We start from the raw sequence: 22,254 nt of genomic DNA on the forward strand, positions 1-22,254 counted from the left end.
GTCGTATAGCCATTTATCTGTGTGCCTGCCTCCTCTCCTGCTGATGTGTGATGCACTACAAAAGCAAAACTAAAAATAAGTCAAATCTTCTTGAAATGAGTATATTTGTCCTTAATTTGAGCAGGTAAATAAGGCGATTTGCCAAAGGAATGAGATTTTTACTCTTAAAATAGGAACAATTCATCTCCATCATCTCATTTCGAGTGCAACATATCTAATTATCTTATTTTAAAGGTCAAAATACTAATTCCAATGGCAGATCATCTTATTTATGTGCTCAAATCAAGGACAAATGCACTAATTTCAAGATGGATTTTACTTATTTTTAGTTTCCGTTTTTTGCAGTGTGTCCACTCCGTCCGCCTGTTTTCTGGACACGATGGCCGCTGATCCGGAGCCTATAGAGGCAGAACAGAGGAGAGGTACGCCCTGGCGAAGGCTCCTCTGTCAGGTTACACAGACGAGACGCGGCGCCAAGAGTTGTGTCTTAAGGTTTATTTAAATTCCAACATGCGTGTTCTCAAACTGTGAGAGGAAGCTGGGAAAGGCCCCAACGTCAACTCTGGACTTGTGGCTGAATTTAGCCAGAAACGACGTCTAAATGGCACCGTACGCCTCCTGGTAGTTTACTAATCCTGGAGCTGATCTGGGGATTTGACTTTTTGTTGCCTGTCTTTTCTTTCGGCCGTAAATCCGCTGCTCTCTGTTAAGGCTCGCTGGCCTTAGTCCGCCCTGTGGCGTGCCGAGTAGGGCTGCAGTACCGAGCTTTGCCCTGACAGAAGCTAGCAGCAGCAGGAGGAGTTACTGTCTTCTCTCCGTGTCTCCTCTCTGAGCTGCGTGCCTTTCTGCCTCTCTCGTGTGCATGCAAGCTTGCACAGGTTGCCCCGTGTTTACCCCTCCTATCTCTGTCTCGCTTTTTCCGTCTCTCCCTGCGTCGCCCTCTCCTAATCTCTCTCGCAGCCTCACCTGCTCTCTGTACTTTGCTTTATCGGTGTCCTCCTCCAGTTGGCACCCTCACTTTGTCTGCTAACCACCTTGAGCCTTTTCTCTGCTGCCATCTTTAAGGATCCTACCCCCTTCCCCTTCTCGCCCACGGCGTCCGTACGATGGTGAGTCATGCAGCAGGCGCTGGCTGGGTTTGTTTGCCTGACTGCCCTCCAGGAAGTGCCGCTGACACGCTGACAGCGCCGCTTGACCTGCTGGCTGATGTTAGGAGAGGCGAGACGTGGTAGGAGACCCATCGGATGATGCAGAGGAGACTCATGAGACGTGGTCCAGATGCAGGGAGGGGGGGGAGATGAGCGCGTTTAGAAACCCAGACTGTGCCTGTGAGGGAAAGATAAAGTACGGCCATCGCGCTTTAAATTGTCGCGTGTTTATATCTTGGCCAAATGTGTGCTGGTTTGAAGGAACAACTAATTGGAGACCAGGACTCTATAGGAGATGCAGATCAGCTCGAAAGTTTTTTTTATTTTTTAAAACGCAATTCGGTTTCATTCTACAGCCTGTTCAGAAGTGGACCGCACAAACAAGCAGAGACACATCAGAACTAATCGCCGTAATTAAAGTTTCCAGTTTAGATTATGTGTTTGAAAAAGGGGGGAGGGGGTAATCTGGAGAGAAAGGAGACGGTTTGACATTGATTAGTTACGCGCTATTCAGAGCCGCTTTTGCAAAAAAAAAAAAAAAGAAAAAAGAAAAAGAAAAAGGCGTATTGTGCTTTCTCGCTGATAACCCAGCACCACGCGTCCAGTAAAAGGGACAGGGTTATTTTTTGTGAACTGTGGTTTTGTGGAGTTTTAATTGCTAAAAGCATCCTACAATGGAGGCCCAATTAAAAGAGAGGGGGGGAAAAAACAGGAACACGGATGCAATAATGACCTTAAATCTGACTTTTAAAGTCATTTATATGATATTTAAAACCACAAGAATAACTTGGTATCACACAGTTTTGGGATATGAATTCAGTATGATGAATTTTAAAGACATAATGTTGCCTTTAGAATTGTGATAAATAAAATAAAGTTAAGTTGAGATTGCTCTCCATTCCACAGTAAATACTACGGCCATTAAAGCAGGTAGTGGTACGTGTCAACATGTGGGCAGGTCAGAAACAACAAAATAAAAGCAACTAAAATCTGGGATGCCTTCTAAGGGAAGCCCAATAGACCCGTTTTAAGCTTCAGGTCCACAAAGCTTTACAGATCTTTAACCCCCCCCCCCCCCCCCCCCCCATTGCATTAGAGGGTTTTCACCATGAAGACCAGGTTGCTCTGCAGTCCAGCCATCAGAACTTCTCACAATTTGCCCAAACTGAGACAATTCTGAGCCCCAGCTACTGCTAGTAAGATACTGACTGCTAATGGGCACTCCACAAAGCTAATTAACCCCATTAGCAGAACTCAGGTAAATCTAAAAAATGTTTTTATTAAAGGTATTATCCGCCTTCAAAGAAAACACAGCTTCAGCGCCATCGTTATCTTTCCTTTTATTTAACATCCTAAGTAAATTGTTTCTGTAACGTGCTTTGCTGCCATTTTCTATGCCTGAATAAAAAAAAAAAACATCTGCTGTTTACTCTGCCAATGTGAACAGTCAACTGATCCCTGCTATGTGTTTCCATTGAACGCTGATGCCCATCGTCGCGTGTGCGCAAAACAAGAAGACTGACAAAATGATGATTTCCTGTCATAAACTAACGTCTTTGTAAAAACAGTGTTGTTAAAACCTTCGCTCCTCACCCATAAACTCTTCACAACTTTGATTTTACCGCCGCAGACTTAAGCTTTTTATATCGCTCTAATATCCCCGGCATTAACACGAACGCGGCCATGCGTGTGAGGATCCGCATGCATGTGTTTGCCTTTTTTTTTTTTATTCTTCATACACGTAGCCACACACACACACACACACATGCACATGCACATGCATCCTGAAAGGCCCGAGCTTTGGTCCGCATTAACCCAATAACTCATAACTCCTCTCTCACACGCATGCAGCCGTGTAAACACCAGGCCTGCACGCACTCCCGCACACGCAGAGATGCAGACAAACACGCCCGCTTCCCCCATTAAAGCCCGACTGACTCCGTGCTCCTCCAACCATGCCCAGCTGCATCCAATGAACATTCCCGGTGCCGTCTTCCTCCCTCCCTCCCTCCCTCCCTCCCTCCCTCTGTATCATTTCAAATTTCGGCTCTGAGCCCTAAAGAGTGCGAGCGGCCAAATATGGCATGGCTCGTGGTCACGAACTCTGCTCGACCCCTCTAAAGCTGCGAGGAGAGCCGTGGCCTTTGACACCCCGGCCCGGGGCTCTCTCTTTTTTGCGTGATCATGAAAAGAAATGCGACATGCATGCGCACGCTGTTGCACATAAGTCCAAGCTAGGGAGTTCATGACCTCTGTGGGGCTAAAAAAAAAAAAAAAGTAGAATAAAGAGGGGTCATTTGGCTAGCTTTGCATTCACTTTTATAGCTTCCTGATTTTCTCCGCCACATAGCTGTTTGTCCTCTTTTTTTTTTTTTTTTTTTCCTGTCTGTTCGAGTTTATGACTTCCTATTAGTGCTGTTAAGCTTTTAAAATAAGGGGAACTTGCTCAGTGTGGACTTCCAACCTGTGATCGCTCATAACTTCGTGCAGCCAGGGTTTTACTGCCGCCTGTAGCAACAACAGGATGGAACTGGGTGATTTCCCACAGGACGACACTAAATTCACACATGGTGTTTTTTTGACACTTTGATGGCATGGAAAATGTCTAACACTACAGGTGACCCATGAAATCCTTACTGGATTAAAAAAAAACACGAGTTGTTGCGATTGTTGCGATGTTGCAGGACACACGTGACAAACAGGTAACTCTCGCCCCTCTCTGGCGTCTGGCTCCTGTTTGTTCTCTCTTATTCATTATGCATCTCGCTGACCGCGCTCCACCAGGCCCTGCTGTCAGCTCCTGTTTACCTAATTGGGGTTCAGAGGACGTGTGTCCAGCAGGGGAGGGAAGCGGAGGACGGGAGGCGAGCGTGAGGTGACGGAGCGAGACAAAGGGGGCCCCGGTGAAAAGGGCCTGTTAGGAGCCGAGGCAGGCGGGAACGCGCTGCGCTTAAAGTAAACACATTTTTTTTTTTTTTGCTGCTCTGTTGTGCACTGTACGGGAGATCAGAGGATGGAGGACGTTCTGCAGCGTCGGAGAGTCAAACTTATGTTAATATGCATCTTGTTTCCATCTGAAGGGTCTAAAAGAGGAGAGACGGAGTCTGCTTCAGTTTTGAGACATAATATTTATGCTGTACATGTGTGATGTCCAAAGTGCTCTTTTTTTTATCTTTAAAGGGGCCTAGGCATGTACTATCAGCGTACAAAAGCACGAAAAACATTTATTCTTGTTCAAATAAAATGATTTACAGTGAGCATTTGTCCTGATAGCGTTTACTTATTCCTTTTTGAGCCTAAAAAGAACTTTACACCGGGCGCGATCAGCAGACATTAACGTGGTTGTGCCATCTGCTGGCCGGCAGTACCGCGGCGCTGTCTGAAAGGAAGATGGCGACAATCGACGCAGCTACCGTAAAAGCCGGTAGACCGTCCTGCGGCGCGTCGCAGTAAAGAGACCAACATCATCTACAGGGTCAGGGTTACTTAACCTCTTTGCTTTCGCTCCTCCGCTGGGCGATGCTGAATTACTTGGGCCCCGTTTCTTCTCATTGTTTACCCATTGAGCGCATATGTAATATCGTACCTTCGATCACGTGATCTTGTCATGGTAAATATACACGAAAGCGCTTTGTTAACTAACTAATAGTGCAAAAACAAAGTGTGAAACCGAAATGAAATATGATAAGCGAACAGATTATCAAAATCATTTAATCGTGCCGCCTTTGTATGCAACCATAGTCAGCCACTGGCATCGAAATTCGTTCCAGAACGTGACCTGACCCCTCTTTTCTCTTGGAGGACCGTGTAAAAACAAGCCATAGAAGTCTACAGGATACTTAGGAACTTCTCAGGTCCTACTCTTTAAAGTTCTCCAAGGTGAATCTACCTAACCTGACCCTAGCCAGATGTATTTTGCTTCGCCTAGCTTCACTCACATCCATCTGGGACCTCTCCATAGGAATTACCTTTATTGAAGGCTGGGCCTTATCAAAAATCCTTGCATATGATGGATAAGCCACTTGTCTGTCATCTTTATCAACATGCTATTTCAACCACTCACACCGAAGCTAACCCGTGACGCTGTGAGACCGACGCAGGAAAAAAAAAATTTTTTTTTTTTAAATGTGTTTGCGGCTCTAGTGGCACGTGTTTTATTGACAGTGACCTCCTTACATGGTTCGTGCTAACCGCTCCGCCATAGACGCGCCCCGGAAAACAAAACTTGCCAAATCCGGTCGGGAGAAGGGAGAAAATATTGCTTCCACCAACAAAAGCCTTCAGAGGCGTTCTCTGATGTTCTTTTAATGAAACAATATTAGGTAGATTGGACAACACGGAAGAAATAGCAGCATCAATGTTAACGCTTGCTTCCTCGATGCGAGCCGCCATTGTTATCAAAACAGTCTCACGTCACGGTCGCTTCTCCACTACGTCACATCTATGAAACTCCAGCCCTGCGTCCTGATTGGCTGGACAATAAAATTGGTTGGAGAAATCTCTTTCTATGGAAGAGGTCCCAGATGGATGTGAGTGAAGCTAGGGGGAGCGACATCCGTCTGGCTAGGGTCAGGTTAGTATCTACCACCAAGTCAGGAATTGGGAATCAGTTATCTTCATAATCGATGCATCTCCGCAGACAGATGCAGAGCTTGGAGCAGCTGCACGAATTCAGCTTGCACGGTTTCGGTGCTGAAAAGGGGACTAAAGATGAATTACCTGGATCTATTTCATCGAGCAGCCTGTGTCAGTGGCTCTGTGTGTGATCTAGTAGAACCGATGGGCATGCTCAATAGTAGGCTCCTTGAAAACGTGCACTAAAATCTGAGGTGCTTGAAATATGTAAAAAGTTGGCAAAGCAAAGTGTTATTGTATGAAAACTCAGACGGGATGTTTTGGTTCGCTTTGGCCATCTCCAGAAAAAAAAAAAAAAAAAGGCTCGAGTTGTTCAAAGGCATCCCATTTGGTGCAACGCTGCACTTTGAAGGTGAATTCAAAGCTGTGGAAACGGGCCCTTTTTCTCCCTCTCCTAAGCACACAGCAGCGCTTTGCTTTTCAAGCAACGCGCGCGGCAGCATTATTTAAAGGCAAAAGAGAGGCAGGTTGCCTCTTTTATTCTCCAGCGTAGATAATGTAGCCTTTTAAAGGAGGACAGACGGGGAAAATTGACTGCAGCTGCTTTATTCTTCTCTGTGCGCTCGATAACAGTTTAATCAAATTCTAAGGGTGTTTGTTCATACGTTGGGGTTTTGAATCTGTGTGTGTTTTCAGGTGCGTCGGCCTGTTTGAAGGACGAAAGGTAGATCGGATCGTACGGGGGAGTGAGTGAGCATTTAAACCAAGCTAAAATGAGGGTCTGATTGGCGTTCCAGAGCATAAACATCATCAAGTACATTCAAACTCGTTTATCTAAACACACAGCCTTAAATATAAACAGCTATAAGTATATTTTTTGCATTTTTACGCCACATGTGAAGCTTGTATCCTCTCATGAAGCGCTCAGTTTCAGTGGTGATCATTTTAAATCGAGGTTGAACTACAGAAAACAAGGTGGCTACACTGAATTCTGACTGTATTTTTAATTCATTCCTTTTCTAAGCACATCGCTCGTTATAACCTTTAAAAAAAATCAGCGTGAAATAGGAACACACCTGCCCACTGATCTGAGTCACAGTGAATGAACACCATCAGTCCAATCTCATCTTTACGCAGAAAGGTGTGATTATTCTCTTAAATACTTTGAAAAGCTGAGAGACCGACACCGCCGGCAAAGTGTGGGTATCTGATTTTGATGCGCATTGGGATTCCATCTTGATTAATGTTGCTACTTGGTCTTTGTGAAGCCCGGCTCACGGTGAGTCATAAACCTGCGGGACAAGACCCAGATTCAAAGGGATTTCAACGGGGGTGACGGCAGTAATGGAGCTTCTGTTCTCCGCCTCGCTCCCATTAGTACCTGCTGTGCTATGCTGGATTATATAAGTGCATAATGTGTCGTATCCATTAAATCTGGGGCTCCCAAACTTTTCGGCCCGCAACCCACAACATAACAGTGCCAGAGACTGGTGACCCTCTTTTAGCAGGTGGGATTTCTTTTCTTTCTTTTTTGTGTGTGTGTGTGTGTGTGGGGGGGAGAATAAAGTCATAAAATAAAGAGAATAAAGTGGTATTTTACAAAAAAGCACAGCTTTCCCCGTGTAAAATTGAGAAACGTTGAGCATTTTGTAAAGTTCTATTTTGGTATCAGTTTTGCATATATGGAAATGCTGAATCTTTTCTAGCACATCAGCATCGAATCATCTCGCGACCCCCACAGGGTTCAGTAAAAGGATGTGGATACATAGTTTTTAAGTATTTTACAAATAAAAACTCAAAAGTATGGCTTTCCTTTGTATTCAAGGCCGTTTTTATTCCTTCTAATAAAATCCAGTGCAACCAACCAACTGACCCCAGAAGTCCCCTAATCAGCCAATCGAGTCCACCGGTGCGTGACAGCAAATAAACTATGGAGAGGAAAAGGCTATTTGACTCTTTAGGTGTCTGAAGCACGTAGAAACATGGCCCCCAAAGGCTTGCAGCTCTAATTATAGCAAAAGTGTTCACTCAGGTGGGCTCAATATAATCTTGCCTGCGAGACGAGCTCTCGCGGTGTTTGTGCGTTCACCAACACACGAGAATCCGTCTCGTACCTTTCCATCTTCATCCGTTTGTGTCCGAACCCAAAACAATTTCTCATAACACCTATAATAGTAATATCTTTATTGTCATTGAAACATACATTACAATGAAATTTGTTCTCTGTTTTTAACCCATCACCCTTGGGGAGCAGTGGGCTGCAATGTGTGGCGCCCAGGAAGTGTTCTGGGGTTAAGGGTCTTGCTCAGGGACCCAGAGTGCAGGCGCTGGGGATCGAACCGGGTACTTGCATCCTTCTCTGAGTGCGCTGCTCTAACCACTGGGCCAGCTTAGTTGGCCTAGTGGTTAGAGACTTAGCTCGGTAGGTAATTAGCTACCGACTTAGCTCGGTAGGTAATTTCGGGTTAAGTGCCTTCCCCTTGTACAGCGACATGTGGCAAGGGGAAGCTGGAATCGAACCCACAACCTTCTGATTGCCAGATGACTACTCAACCCATCAAGCCACAGTCACCCTACCTGGTATAATTACCTGGTATAAGTACCAGGTATTTTAATTTGATACTGTAATTGGCAAAAACCAACCTTTGGTAGGCGGGCACTAAGTGTCGCTTCGCCCAATCAGTTCTGCTGATTCAATGGGAGCAGACCCAAAGTGAAAATGTGCAGAACTAGAGTGCTACACATTATCAGTCTGACTGGCCAGGTTAGGCTGCATTCAGATAAAGGCCACACTTTTCAGATTTTTGCTCAAAACCCTTTTGGTCACCTTTTTTTCCCCACTTCACAATCATGCACTACTTTGTGTTGGTCTATCACATTCAATCACAAAGAAATACACCAAAGTAAGGGATGAGATATTCAACTGGAGCACCGGCCGCTTCTTCAGGTTGCTCTTTAAAAACTCTCAGTAAGTGACCAATACTTCAGAATGTATAGTCTTACTTTAAAGAACAAAAACATCCATTAAATTTTCCCCATCACCTCTTTCTATGAAAAGTTGCTCATTTTCATGTCCCATTCCACAGTTTTTTTGTTTTAAATATATCTAACCCAGCTCTGACACTCTTTTCATCCAGACGTATATAGAGTCGTAGCCATGCATCACGTTGTGATCATGTGAATGAAAAGCCACGGCCCCGAAAGCTTGCAGCTGGCAGCACTTCAGCTCGGCGCGGCCCCTGCGCTCAGCGCCGGCTCTCATTCCCATGGCAACATTATCAAGACTTCAGCAGCCGTGTGGCAGCTGTCTGACGTGTTCCAGTGAAATTGCCATTTAACATCGCCGATTTGAATAAAGATTCCCATCTTGTGCATTAACAGAGGAACATGTGGAGCTGAGGGGTGAGAACATGGTGTGCGGCGGGAGAACAGCGTGCAACGGAAGAGAGCGGCCCGGCCGTTGTGGGTGTTCAGGAGAGCTTACGCGTGGGGATTTGGAGTCAGAGAGGAGCGGCTCGAGGGAGGAGGCCAGAAGGGCGAGAGCCAGCGTGGGCTCCTTCTGAGTGTATACAGGTGGAATTAATAGGAGGCAACAGGAAAAGACAGAGTGTGTGTGTGTGTGTGTGTGTGTGTGTGTGTGTGTGTGTGTGTGTGTGTGTGTGTGTGTGTGTGTGTGTGTGTGTGTGCACCCTCCTGAGGCCTCGCGGATTAGCCGTTCAAAAACTCACACACACACAAGACTAATATTCGGCCACAATGCATCTTTTCTATCTCCTCTGTGCTCCTATACGCGCAGTTCCAACAAACGTTTTCATGTCCCACGCCCAGAGCACGTAAAATCTTCTCCGCCCTGCATGAAATCAGGCCTGTGTACACTTTTAATAATTAAACAAGACTGTGACTAAATAGCGGCGGCTGCTGTGTGACGACTGTGGCTCAGCACACCCATTTCGTCTTCCTGTTCTGTCCTGATGTGCTCCTTCACATAATGGCTAGCTCGGGCTGTTTTAGGACAAAGTGAGTTAACTTCAAGAAAGGAACAGCTTGATCTCGGTAGTGAACTGAAAAAAAAAAATACAGGACAAAACTTTTTTTTTTTTCTCCCCCTCAGGCATCGGTCAGTCCTGAAATTGTGGTTTCATTTTTATCCCTCAGCTTTTCTTCTTAAGACAAGTAAGACAAGATGAGATAGGATAAAAATTCCTTTATTGCCCCCCCCCCCAAAAAAAGGGAAAGTTGGGGTGTGACAGCGTCAAACACAGTTATCCACAATTATTAGCAATGAAAAGAGGAAGAAGAAAAGGAACAAACTAGTCTAACTCGAAAGAAACACCAAGAATAGGAGATGCATAGTAAATATTGCGCAGTGTAAAATATTTAACAGTAAAAAAAAAGACTCCAGCCTATTTACATAACGCGGGATAATGCAATATGCAATGTGCATGACAGTGCAGCAGCATCCTGAAGCAGCTAAGTTCACCGTAGCGTCTGGGAACAGTGTAAACGACTAATGACCGGATCAGAACCCGTGCAGTGCTGCATGATGTGAAGTAGCATTAAATATCAAAACATCCGAGCAAATGTAGTTCAATAGCGCAACAAGTCTAGGCTGTTGTCTTTTACTGTCTAAAGACTGAACTATCAAGTCAGATACTGAAATGGTTATGAGAGCAAACCCGTTCTAATGAGCCTTTCAGACAGGAAGTGATGCGGCCACCGCTGCACTGTGAAACCCAGACTGCATTCAAATACATCTAATTATAGCTCCTAGCTCTTGTCCCTTGACTTTTCATGTGGTCAACAGTAAGAACTCGTGGGGAGGAAAGGAGCCTCGGACTGCTGTGCTGATTTCGGACAGCCTTTAACCATGGATGACGTGAGCCAAATCTGGGCCTACAGCCATCCGACAATGCACTACAAAGTCAGCGCTCTCTTCCCTCTGGACATTTTTATTCATTTGCGTGAGGTGGGCTGTGTTTATACATCATGTCAAGCAAAGGATTGTGGGATTCCTTTTATAGCTCATTAGTGCCGGTAAGGGGCATCGCGAGGCTCCTACGCTACAGTAGCTGTGAGAGGAAGCATGCAGGCTCCTTTTCCTACCTCCTTCCTTACTGACTGAACTTATCATGGCGACCGCTGACACGATTCCGCTTTGACACAAGAGTCCATACCCAAAAGACTTATTTGGAAGGAGACCCGCTGTTTTTTTTTTTTTAATTCAATTCAATTGAATTTGTTTATATTCATATAGGGCCAATTCACAACACACGTCACGTCAAGACACCTTACAAAGTCAAATTCAATCAAATCATACAGACGTGTGCCATGTCAAGGTCAAACTTCAGCATCAATGAAGTTTACAATAGAAACTTAGCTATCCGGCAATAAGCCGCAAAGACCAAGAAGCAAAATGGAGGAGAAGCTAACACTGTGTGTGTCTGAATTCCCTCGAACTATAAGACACCAGTCTGTGATCGCTGCCCCTGTGGAACCAGAGCTCTTTCACGAGCCAGAACTCCCAGAGCTGCACTCTGGATCCGAAAGGTTTCTTGGACCCACGGCCTCTTCTTCCTCGCTGCTAATTTTCTTCTAGCCAGCAGAGCTAGTGCTAGCGCTTTGCTGCCGACACAGCAACCAAACAGATGACGAGGCCCGCGAAGTGGTGCATTCCAGAGGCGAGACATGCAGAGAGCAGAGGGTCTGAGGTAAATGATGCTGAAAAATCCTGATTCTGGCTTTGCTTTTATTCAAAAGACGGAGAAGCTTGGAGAAGAGGTGAAGGCGGCGTTCAGATTCGGACTAGATTACTACTATAACAGGGTCATAGGAGGATGTCGTTTATTCACCTCAGCGAGTACTGTATGCTGGTTGGATATAAATATGGGCTTTCCTGGGAGAGAGAAAGAAGGAAAGAGAGAAAGAGGGGGGGTCGTACGTCTTTGGGAGGAGGGGGCCGTGGGTGTTTGTGTACGTGCAGGCCTCTGTGTGAGCTCCGGTTGGAGGTGGGGACGAAGCAACAGGATGCACAGCCCTTGAGGAATGTGTGCAGCTTGTTGGCACGTCTGCGAAACTCATCCTACCCTCCCCTTCCCTTCTCCGTTTTCTTTCCTCCGTCTCGTCTTTGCGCGGTCCCCTCTTCGCTGTCCTCTCCGTACGCGGCATGAGTCACACACACACACCGGGGGGAAGGAGACGATGTGTGGGCCGAGATAGGGAGTCAAATTAAAGAGAGGCAGAAGTGGAAGATTTCTATTTCTTTTTTTAGGATGTGAGGGTATTAGGGAAAAAAAAAAGAAAAGATGACCGAGATTAATTCCAAAGGAATGACGAGCCAGAGAGAGAGAGAGAGAGAGAGAGATTGAGGCTAAACGGGTCAGAATGTGTGATCCTGTTATCACTCCCTGCCCTTAAACGCCTCCTGCAGCGGTTCAGAGATGGCATTTCCATGTTACTCGCTTTACATCTTTCTGCCGTCGCATGAGTCATATTTACCCAAAAACATCGAGGGAGCTCTGAGTGACAAATCGAGACTCACGACTTGAGACATGATGCCCTCCTTGTTGTCACAGGCGATTATCTCTCCATCCTCTGCACACAGAGGAATCCCTGAAAAAACTCTGAGCTTTTGTTTCTGACTACATCAGCCAGACCTTCGATTTTACATCGTCTCAGCTCAGCAGCACCAAAAGGATTTTTTTTTTTTTTTTTTTTTTTCATTTCTGATGTAGCCTTGGGCATGTTCTCTTCCCGTTCATTTCATCCGCATTCTTTTCCCATGTTAGAACGCTGCCTTCTTCATTTTCGCCCTCACACGCCCCCTTCCTCTCTCCTCTGTGTCTCCTCGCCCCCGGTACCCCCCCCCAAAAAAAAAAAAGCAGCTGCTCTCCATTTGTCCTGATTATTCTGGAAAGCAGAACAGAACACACCGTGTAATAGAACAGCACAGAGTGCACTTCACGCACTGCATGCTGCGTACTGTAGCTGTGCATGGCGAGCCAGTCGCAGCAGGCCCGCATTCCTTTAGCTGTTAGCTGTCAGCCGGCTCTGCGCCGCGCTACAGTTTGGAGAATCGCTTTACCTGCGGAGCTTCCATCCTCTGATGTAAAGAGCTGCGGTAGTGAGTGTTTATTTTTCATTGTAAAGACAGAGAAATAGTAAAAGTTAATGAGATTTTTTTAGTATTAACTTCATTAGTGACTACGTCAGCTTTCATGCCTCCCATTGTGGATGTTCCCATGGTTGCCTGATTACTGACTGGTCTTACTCAAACATTTTTTGACAGTTTGATTTAATCTGTTATTCCTTCGCATCCTGTTTTTCTGCTAGGCGGCCCGTAAAACCAGAATTTGTTTATTCTAGTCGGTGGTGACATCACTCAGGATCTGCAACACCTCAAACAGCCGGTGTCCTGGGTGTGTGCGGTCCCTCAGAGTGCTGCGGGCCGTCTTGTCACGGCAGGTTCTCAAGAGGTCCTTCTGGTCCTTCCTCGTTGCAACGCGGCTCAAGCCCCATCAGATTTGGGGAAGAGCATCAATCTGATATTAATTTTCAATTCTTACTTGTAGAGAAGACGATGTATCGACAGGATTTAATTCAAATTCAAAGAGTGCTAGGCCTCACTTTTTGTAATGTTATTTAAAAAATAAATAAATAATGGAAATCTATGTACCATTAAGTCTTACACTACAACATTATGCATTGTTTTGTCTTGGTTTATCACATGAGATGCCCCTCCCCCCCCCACCCAAAAAAAAAGACTTTGTTTGTGGGTGCAACATGACAAAAATGTAAAAACCTCTGTAACTTTATGGCAGCCATAAGGAACATCCCAGCAGGTACATTTTCACATGTTTTTTATTAAGGTTTCATGAAAATATAATGGCTTTAGTTTCACTAAAGTTTTTTTGGTACAATTGAATTGGGAACCTAGTTAGAGCTAGGCGATATGAACCAAAAATAATAGCTCGATATGTTTTAGGTTGAACGCTGATATGCAACATTTATCTCGATATGTCTTTCTCTTCATAAAGTAACTATAAAAAGGCGTCTCTGAATCAAAGCTTTATCGCAAATGTCTCAAAGGCATATTTTTGAAATAACAGCTGTTGATAAATATGAGAAACAGCTGAAATATAACCTACTGGAATACATAAAAGTATCATTTTATTGCAACATTGACCATCTTGATGTAAATTATATAGTCTCTTATATCTCTTTAAAAAATCTAAAAAAAAATGTAAAAATCGCGATTTAAAAAAAGTAAATCTTGATATTAGGGCTGGGCAAGTTAACGCGTTAATTTCGCGTTAATTCATTAGACTATTAACGGCGATATTTATTTTATCGCGCATTAACGCATGTTGCTCACATGCTTTCAGTCAGTGTCAGTCAGCAGGCGCGCTGACTGCAGCGCGCTGTCACGGCAGCACTCCTCCTCCCCCTCCCCTCTCGTACATGGCTCAGCGGCGCCAGCCAATCAGCACGCAGGCTCAGCCTGGCCCGCCCACTCAGCTCTCACACAAACTTAATACACAAACAGCTGAGAGAGACCGCAGCAGCGAAAAAACATGAACAGGGGAAGTAGCACCGTTTGGCTTTATTTTAATACCGTAAATGAAATCAAGCTGTATGTTTTGTAAAAAGCCGGTTCATTTCAGTGGAAACACAACAAATTTATCTAAGCACGTGAAAAAACATGAAAACGTTGAGCCACAGAAACGGAGAGAGGAGACGAATCTTCTCTCACTGCCCCGACAGACCCACAGACGTCTCTGACTGAAGCGTTTCAGTCCTCCAGGGAACATCCAGGTAGATCAGTGGATGGATGGATGGATGGATGTTACTGGAGCCCACACATAACATGTAATTAAGACCTTGAAAGAACCCAGTACATATATTAAAAAGTGTTATTTAAGATAAGATAACATTAGTTAATTCTTTTTTTATCCCACGACGGGGAAATTTATAGGATTAAAGCAACAGGCAGGTGCACACAACACAGACAAAATTACATAAGGATTGAAATATATAAGAGGTGGATTAGCGAAAAAACACTGAACATAACATTATTATTATTATTATTATTATTATTATTATTATTATTATTATTATTTACTTGTAATAATAAAATAAAAACCACAAAACCCAAAAGGTCAACAGTTTCATGATACATCAAGCTTAGGGACTGGCTAATATACAGCAGGTCAAAAAAGGCCATATTTTGGCTGCAGTGCTTGCTGTTCTCTTATGAAGAAAAGACCAACTAGTGCACTAAATTCAATAGATGGGTTGAAAATATCCAGTATAAAATAAGTGCTACAAATGTTACAACACTTTTGTTCATATGGCAGCAGAACATTAAAATAAAAGTGCTCTTTACACTACTTTTGAATTCATTCTTGGAGTTTGTAAATACAATGCGATTAATCGCGATTAATCGCGATTAATCAGGGCGATTAATCACGATTAAATATTTTAATCGTTGCCCAGCCCTACTTGATATATTTAAAATCTCGATATATTGCCCAGCCCTAGAACATAGCGGGCCACTAGAGATGTTGAGGTAGCACTTTAGCTAGCTTTAGCTATCCTTTATTATGATAAAGCAGAAGAGACATTTTTGCTGAGTTCCTCAGTTAACATCCAGCGTTTCAGTTATGGATGATTGCCTTTGTCCAGCAATTGATGCCTGAGAGGTAGGGTACATCCTGGACAGGTTACCAGCTGCTGCTAAAGACACGCATTCATTCATGCGCACATGCAAGCACACATTTATAGAGAAAAGCAATTTAGAGAAACCAATCAACCAGACATGCATGTCTTGGGACTGTGGGAGGAAGCCAGAGTACCCAGAGAGAACATTCAAACTCCACGCAGAAAGGCCTCAGCTGGGATTCTAACTCAGGGTCATCCCGCTGCACCGTGTAGCCCTAGCTAACATAACTAATCATTATTAGCTCCATTTACACTGTTAAACCGATCCATGCCGAGCTCGGACCGAGCTTGGATCAGTTATCTATGCCAAGCTTGGTTCTGACGACCGTTTACACATCACGCTAGTACGGGTCCCGGCCTCCTAGTGACGATCTATGGTACTACTGCTCTCTAGGATTGAAGGAAGGAATCAGCAAATCAAAATGGCGGTGCCCGTAACATTCAGGCAGTTATGCTTGGTGATACGTCGTTGTTTGCGGAGAGTCAGGCGAAGACGGCAACTTTTGGTGAATTTACTTGACAGAGTCGGCTTTGGGAAGTGGATAAGACAAACGAGCGTCTAATCGGGATTTAGAGACGCAGGAAACAACGACAGACGCTGAGGTTCATCACACTGCTAAGCAGAATCATCACTGGAAATCGTTTGGCACGGTAAGGAAGCTAGTATTTTTATAAATGTCTGAAACCGCAAAATTAGTCAGCTGACTGTAAGGAGATGACGCGGTCTGCTCATGCGCTCTTTGTTATCTGAGAACCGTGCCACTGAAAAACCGGGTCGAGCCCACTTATCGAACTGGTCTGCATTTAGCGCAGTCCGGTTGTGTTTGGCTCGGTTCAGTTCAGTTTGCGATCCATTTACACTCGATCGTTATCTCAGTTACCGAGTGCGGACTGGTCTCGGCACGGTTAAAAAGGGGTAGTGTAAACGGGGTAATTATTGTCTCATTCACAGAGTCTGGATGTAAACAGGCTCGATTAGCAGATGAGGAGCAAGCGTTTAAATGTTCAATTTTTCCGTCATTATTTTTCCTTCATGCATTATAAAGGAGCTTTTTTTAGAGTGTGCAAAAACCAGTCATTTGGTGAACAAAACATGAACACAGACTCCAGAAACTATCTCTGGTTATATCCAGCTGGCCTTTTCCTGCAGGGATGTTGTTGCCTAACCCTAGGGGTCAGTGGGCCAGAGGCAGGATGCACACAGGACAGGTCACCAGCACATTACAAGGAAACTGGGAGACATTCAACCATGTATGCGCACACAGCCAGGGTCACTCTAAATGGTGGGCAGAACCACTGCATGAAGATGAAAACGCCGCACAGAAGGGCCTCAGCCAGGGTTTTAGCCGATGTCTTTCTGGCTGCAAAACAACATTCCTAGCAACGGTGCCACCGTGCAGAGCTGACAATTAGGTTTTTATTAGCTTATCAAAAAGATTCTGGACTCAGAGGTCCTTCATCTGTGTTCTGAAAACTTCTCGTTTGATGGGATGGGGCCATGTTCAGTTGTCCCCCGGTTTCGAATGTGTTGCCGGACCTCTGTTGATGAAAGATTCAGTGATTTTAATGCAGGTCCACATATGTTAGAGTACACTTCATGGTTTTGTCCTGGGTCCATTCATCATGTCTATTCAGAAGAAGGCTTTCACAATCGCAAAAGGTCACACAATTTTAGAAACTGAAGACTGCATGGAAGATTTATTGACTTTTGTTCAGTTGTGCCTCAAAACGCAGTTGATCAATTGCGAAATAAATCATCGATACCTTTTTTTTTTTTTTAGAGAGTAATGTAAAAACACGAGAGATTTCAGAGACGTCAGAGAAAGAAGGGCAGAAATGTGCAGGCTGTTTGTTTGTCTGTTGTGCGGTCGGTAAATGTTTGTTGCCTGCTCTCTGGTAACGTTGGCAACCGGCCTCGGAGGCGTCACAGTCCCCCAATCATCTGATTCTGCTTTAGCAGTCACGATGCTTTGATTGAGCGGCACATATTGAGCCGCCTCATTGAGCTGCACACATGTGCACACGCGCTGCAGTTTGACAAGGCGCTGAAGGGGGCAGGGTTCCAGGTTACTGGTGTGTTCACACAGCTTCAGCGTCTGGTGAATATACAGCGCACACCCAGACCATAGGGAACATTCTCGCTTTTCACTCAGAGGCTGGGGGGCTTACCTGGTTTGTCCCGCTTTTAGGCCAAACTGTTGCTTCAGTATGTTGTGCAGGGTTAGTTTCAATGACCCCAGCTTTTTGTGCTTTCAATCCAGCTGCTGTGATATTTGCTTCCAAATTCAGACGTTCCAAAAGACGGGCCTATAGCCATGTTGCTCACATTATAAGACTGTGAAAGCGTGCTCAAATAGTTTGTTTTCAAAGTATGTTTGTATGTACATTCTTTTATCTGTTGACTAAGGTGATGTAAATGACTAATCTCAAGTGTTTAAGTGTTAAAATGAGTTTGGTATAAATATTGACCAATTGGAGATAACCTTGACACAGTGGTGTGTGTGTGTGATGCAAATGCTGTGTTTAAATGTACTGTTGCCAGCAAACGCTTTGTTAATTAAATCAATGTGCAAATAACGACTGTATGACAAAAGATTCCCATGTAGCATGTGAAATCATGATTTCTTTGTTTACCTGTGGTCCTTCTGAAAGAACTATATATATATATATATATATATATATATATATATATATATAATCCGAGAAATATACAGTTATTTATAATGTATGCAACAAGTTCTGCAGCTTATCCGGCTGGGAATCAGTCCGGCCCGTACCCATGGTGTACGTCGCCTCTCGCCTGTTGACCGCTGCATTTGGCCGGATCATCTGTGGAGGAAGCCGTCAGCTAATCAAGTTACCTGAGTGAGGTAAAGTTTGCCACTTGGCTAACAAGATGGATTATTTAGCAGGTGTTATTTAGAGGTAAAAGTAATGGGTCCAGAGCAACAACAAGTAGTGGACTGTGCTTTCTAACCTGAATAACTTTAGCAAACTGAGCGACAATAGATCGTCCGATGGATCAGACCACAGCGGCCATTTGTCGCTCCCCATGCATCAATGACCCTGAGGTGTTTACAGTTCATCACTGTTCCTTCTTTGCTCCCGTTTTGATGGACACTGACCAAGAACACCCCATAAGTGCAGTAGTTTTGGACATGCTTTGACTAAGCCTCACAATACGTCCCTTGGCATATTCACCTGTGCTTGGCCTGCCTCTAACACAAAGACGTTACGGGCAAAACGTTCACTCGCTGTCTGACACGTCCCTTGAGGATATATTGTGTGGTCATAATGTTACGCCTATTTGGTGTGTGCAGGCTTCTGTAGAACCGGCTGAAGAAGGAATTTAATGTTTCAGTAGAGACTTTAAGCCTAAACCAGGCTTCGCGCTCTATGATAAATTGGCCTAGTGGAGCGATGTAAGAGTCCATTAATGTGAAGCGTTGCAGACAGATTGTGCACTAAGGTCGACATGAAAAAAAAAAAACAATAAAAGCCAACAAATCTCCTGTAATAGCTGCAGACATGCCAGTGCCATCAGCCTGCATTTGCCGAAAGCGGGCGGGCGAGCCGTGGGCGTCGTTGGCCCCGGAGTTCAGACGATAGAGCTCCGGTCCGTCGTCCTTCTCTCCCCCCTTCTTTCTGCCGCTCTGATTCCCACCTCTGCGTCGGTGTGAGTCCGCTCTCGGATCCAAGGGCGAGCGAAAAAGGGAAACTGCAGCAGGTTGTCAAGGCAACACAGGAGACCCCTCTGCCGTCCGCCCCCTCAAACACGCACGCACACAGGTACGACGCGTAGCCGGGCAGACTGCGTGTCCTGTGCAGAAACACGTCATCGCGCACATTTGCAGCGTGGGACGGAGCCGAGGAACCTTTCACGACTTCAGCGGACGAGTGGGCGACGCCGTCCGACGGAGTGTCACGAGTTTTCTTTTGGTGCAAGGCCTCGCTGGCCTCGTCCAGTTTTAGCGCAGCGCCCAGTGACGACGCATGAGTCACAGGGTATCCATCTTCAAGTTTACGGGAAGCTTCTTAGCTCAGCTTTCTAGCAAGAAATTCACCATGAGAGCGCTCCTCCTCTGAAACCCCCGCGTGTGTGTTTTTCCGACGCCGTCTGCCCGTCTCGTGTGTCATTCATGCGTTGTTCTCTCAAAGAGCCCTGACACAGTTTTAATAGCTGGGCGTGCCCACGCTTCTCATGCAAATGCGGGGAATAGCAACTACAAGGCAAAATCAAGACAAACATTCAAAACAAATGCCTAATTAGTAGCTAGGGGATTCAAATGGAGCCAACAGCACCACGAGGGAGGGGGGGCGGAGAGAGAGAGAGCTGGGTCACTGAAGGGAGAGGGAGTGACATAAATGTCAGGTTTTAAAGATGTGTTAATATGCACTTTGTGGTAGGCTACAGAAGTGGCCTTGGTGGCTGGCGTGGGCCGGCTTTTGTGTATGTTGCTCCCATCAGCTGCAGTGCGTGAGTGCAGCGTCAGCTTTTTTTAATTTTTTTTTTATACGTCTGTAAGTGTTAATTACCTACAAAATGAGGCGAGCGTGATCAGCCCGGAGGAGTGGATGTGGAGCCGCTAAAGTGCAAACACCTTTGCCCGATCATGCAAAAAAAAGGATCAGACTGACGCTGTCGAGTTCGCTTCTCGCCGGTGGAATTAACGATCAAAGGGTTATCATATGATGTCGGATCGCAGCCCGGGGTGAATTAAAAATTAACGTGCCAGATGTTGCCAACGAAGGGCCGGATTAGTCGGGGAAGTAGAAGGCGACTGCACAGGAAACAGGCTGACCCTGAGCCCTTTTTTTAAGTCTCACCATAGAGGTTTTTAATCCTGAAACTTTCAAAAACGTCTGCGTCGGGTTAGGAACATTGTTTTTTTGCGTGCGTGTTGGCAGCTTTTGTTATTTGCTCCGCAACAGTTAAAATAATACGCGTAGGAGAAGAGAAACGGGTATGTTTGTCCACAAGCAAAAAAGGCCCCATCCGTGTAAGCGCTGCAGGATCCCGGTGCTAATTAACTCTCCCCTGGTTCCTGTCAAGTGTAATTTACTTGCTCTGCGTGTGTGTGTCCCCCCGCAGAACGATCTTGATTAAGACACACACCCCTTTCAGAGGGCCACACCAACGTCTTATCACAACGACGAGGAAGCGAGGAAGGAACCGTCGACGCTGTCACATGCGAAGGGAGTCAGCCATGTTTTGCTTCGGGTAATTTCCCTTCTCAGGTCTTGGGCATTCAGGATTTAAACATTTCTTCACACTCGATGAGAAAGGATCCACCCATGATGGACGCTGGGTGCAAGATCAAATGTCAAACCGTAAAAGGACTGTTTCCTCCGTCAGGCACAAGGTGCAGTTTATTGGAGATGAAAAAGTTTTCAAACCCCCAAAAATGTTCTTGCTTTACATCCTCCAGGTTCGGTGTAGTCTATTGTGATTTTATGTTATACACTGACAGAAAGCAGCACATAATTGTGAACCGGAAGGAAACAATAAGTATTTTTAAAATCAAGTGTTGCATGCATCTGTGTCGCTTTTCCTCTGCTGCCCCTAAAGGAAATCTAGAGGAACTCATTTGCTGGAGAAGTCACCATGATTGGCAAATGGAGTCCCTCTTTGTGTATTTTAATCGATCCAGCTGTTCTGTAAACGCCTCAGAACATTAGTAAACAAACAGCATCGTAAAGACCAGGGAACAATGCAGGGTTGGGGATACAGCAGGGTTAAGTTATAAGACTGTCACTAAATCTAAATGTGTCACAGCATAATGTTCAATACGTCATCTGTACCTCTAAAGTCTGAGAACTGAAAACCTACATTCCACCTAAAACGACAGGCCGGGTAACAGCCTGAGAGGCAACCAGGAGGCCCGTGTAAACCGGAGACAAGTTGCAGAGATCCACAGCTCAGGTGAGAGAATCTATTCACAGAACAACTTTCAGAGGCGAGCTCCACAAATCTGGCCTTTGAAGAAGAGCTCCGAGAACAAAGCCGTAAGACGTCCTGTTTGCATTTTACAACAAAGATCCATACGTTTCTTGCACAATTTCACCGACTCTGGACATCCCTGTAGGGGAAAAAAGATCTGTGAACGCGCGTTTCGGGTTGTGTCACCGTCAGTGACATCAAAGTCCCTCTGAATGACCCGAATGCTGATCCGCTAACAAAGTTGTCCCTCGGTTTTTCATGTTTTGCTGCATTTGCAAGCAAACTACAGGGAATGTTTTTGGCCTACGCTCAAAACGCAACGTGTGGCAGTGCGCACCATGGCCAGGGTGAAAAACGGTAGCGGCAGTATCGTGTTGCGGAGATGCTTTGTTCAGTGGGGACAGAGAAGCTGGTCAGAGTTGATGAGCAGAGGGATGAAACTGAAAACAGGCAGCCTGCTGTGAACTCAAAGAGAGGGAAACATCCTGAGTTATTCTTGAGACAAACTGAAGCATATAACATCTCCTTAACAGGAGAAAGAATCTAGGAGATGCTTCAGTTTGCTTAAGTTTGCTGTTATGAAAGGCTGATGAGGGAACAAAATTATGCAAAATGTACAATGTAGTGCAGAAAAAAAGCACAGATAAAAGGAAGAAGTCTCGTAAACGTGTGAAATATAGCTAGAATTATTGGCGTGATTGAGTTTGTACTCTTTCCTTCTTCAGCGTCGGCCCAGTAACCCCAGTCAGGACAGCCACGCAGGATAGAGATCAGGCTGAGATAACAGACTAGGGTTGCTTTTCAGACACCAACACACACTGACGCACAACCAAAACAAATATGTCAAATTCAGATTTAGATTAGGGTAACCAA

At 45.1% G+C, this 22,254-nt stretch overlaps 1 protein-coding gene and 1 long non-coding RNA gene across 2 annotated transcripts in view; both read left to right on the top strand.

Annotated features, from left to right (window-relative positions):
• Positions 1-291: 291 nt before the first annotated feature.
• The window catches only part of lekr1 (leucine, glutamate and lysine rich 1), a 157,977-nt gene continuing 136,014 nt past the window's right edge, over positions 292-22,254 (top strand). Inside the window, exon 1 of the mRNA XM_036149971.1 lies at positions 292-422. Coding sequence (XP_036005864.1) covers positions 380-422 — 43 coding nt within the window. The 5' untranslated portion in view covers positions 292-379. The remainder of the gene's footprint in view (positions 423-22,254) is intronic.
• LOC118566727 lies at positions 12,599-13,463 on the top strand. Its single transcript, XR_004933251.1, has 2 exons — positions 12,599-12,843; positions 13,053-13,463. It is a non-coding gene; the product is annotated as an uncharacterized LOC118566727 (long non-coding RNA).

This window comes from Fundulus heteroclitus, chromosome 18 (assembly GCF_011125445.2).
Source record: "Fundulus heteroclitus isolate FHET01 chromosome 18, MU-UCD_Fhet_4.1, whole genome shotgun sequence".
Taxonomy (NCBI): domain Eukaryota; kingdom Metazoa; phylum Chordata; class Actinopteri; order Cyprinodontiformes; family Fundulidae; genus Fundulus; species Fundulus heteroclitus.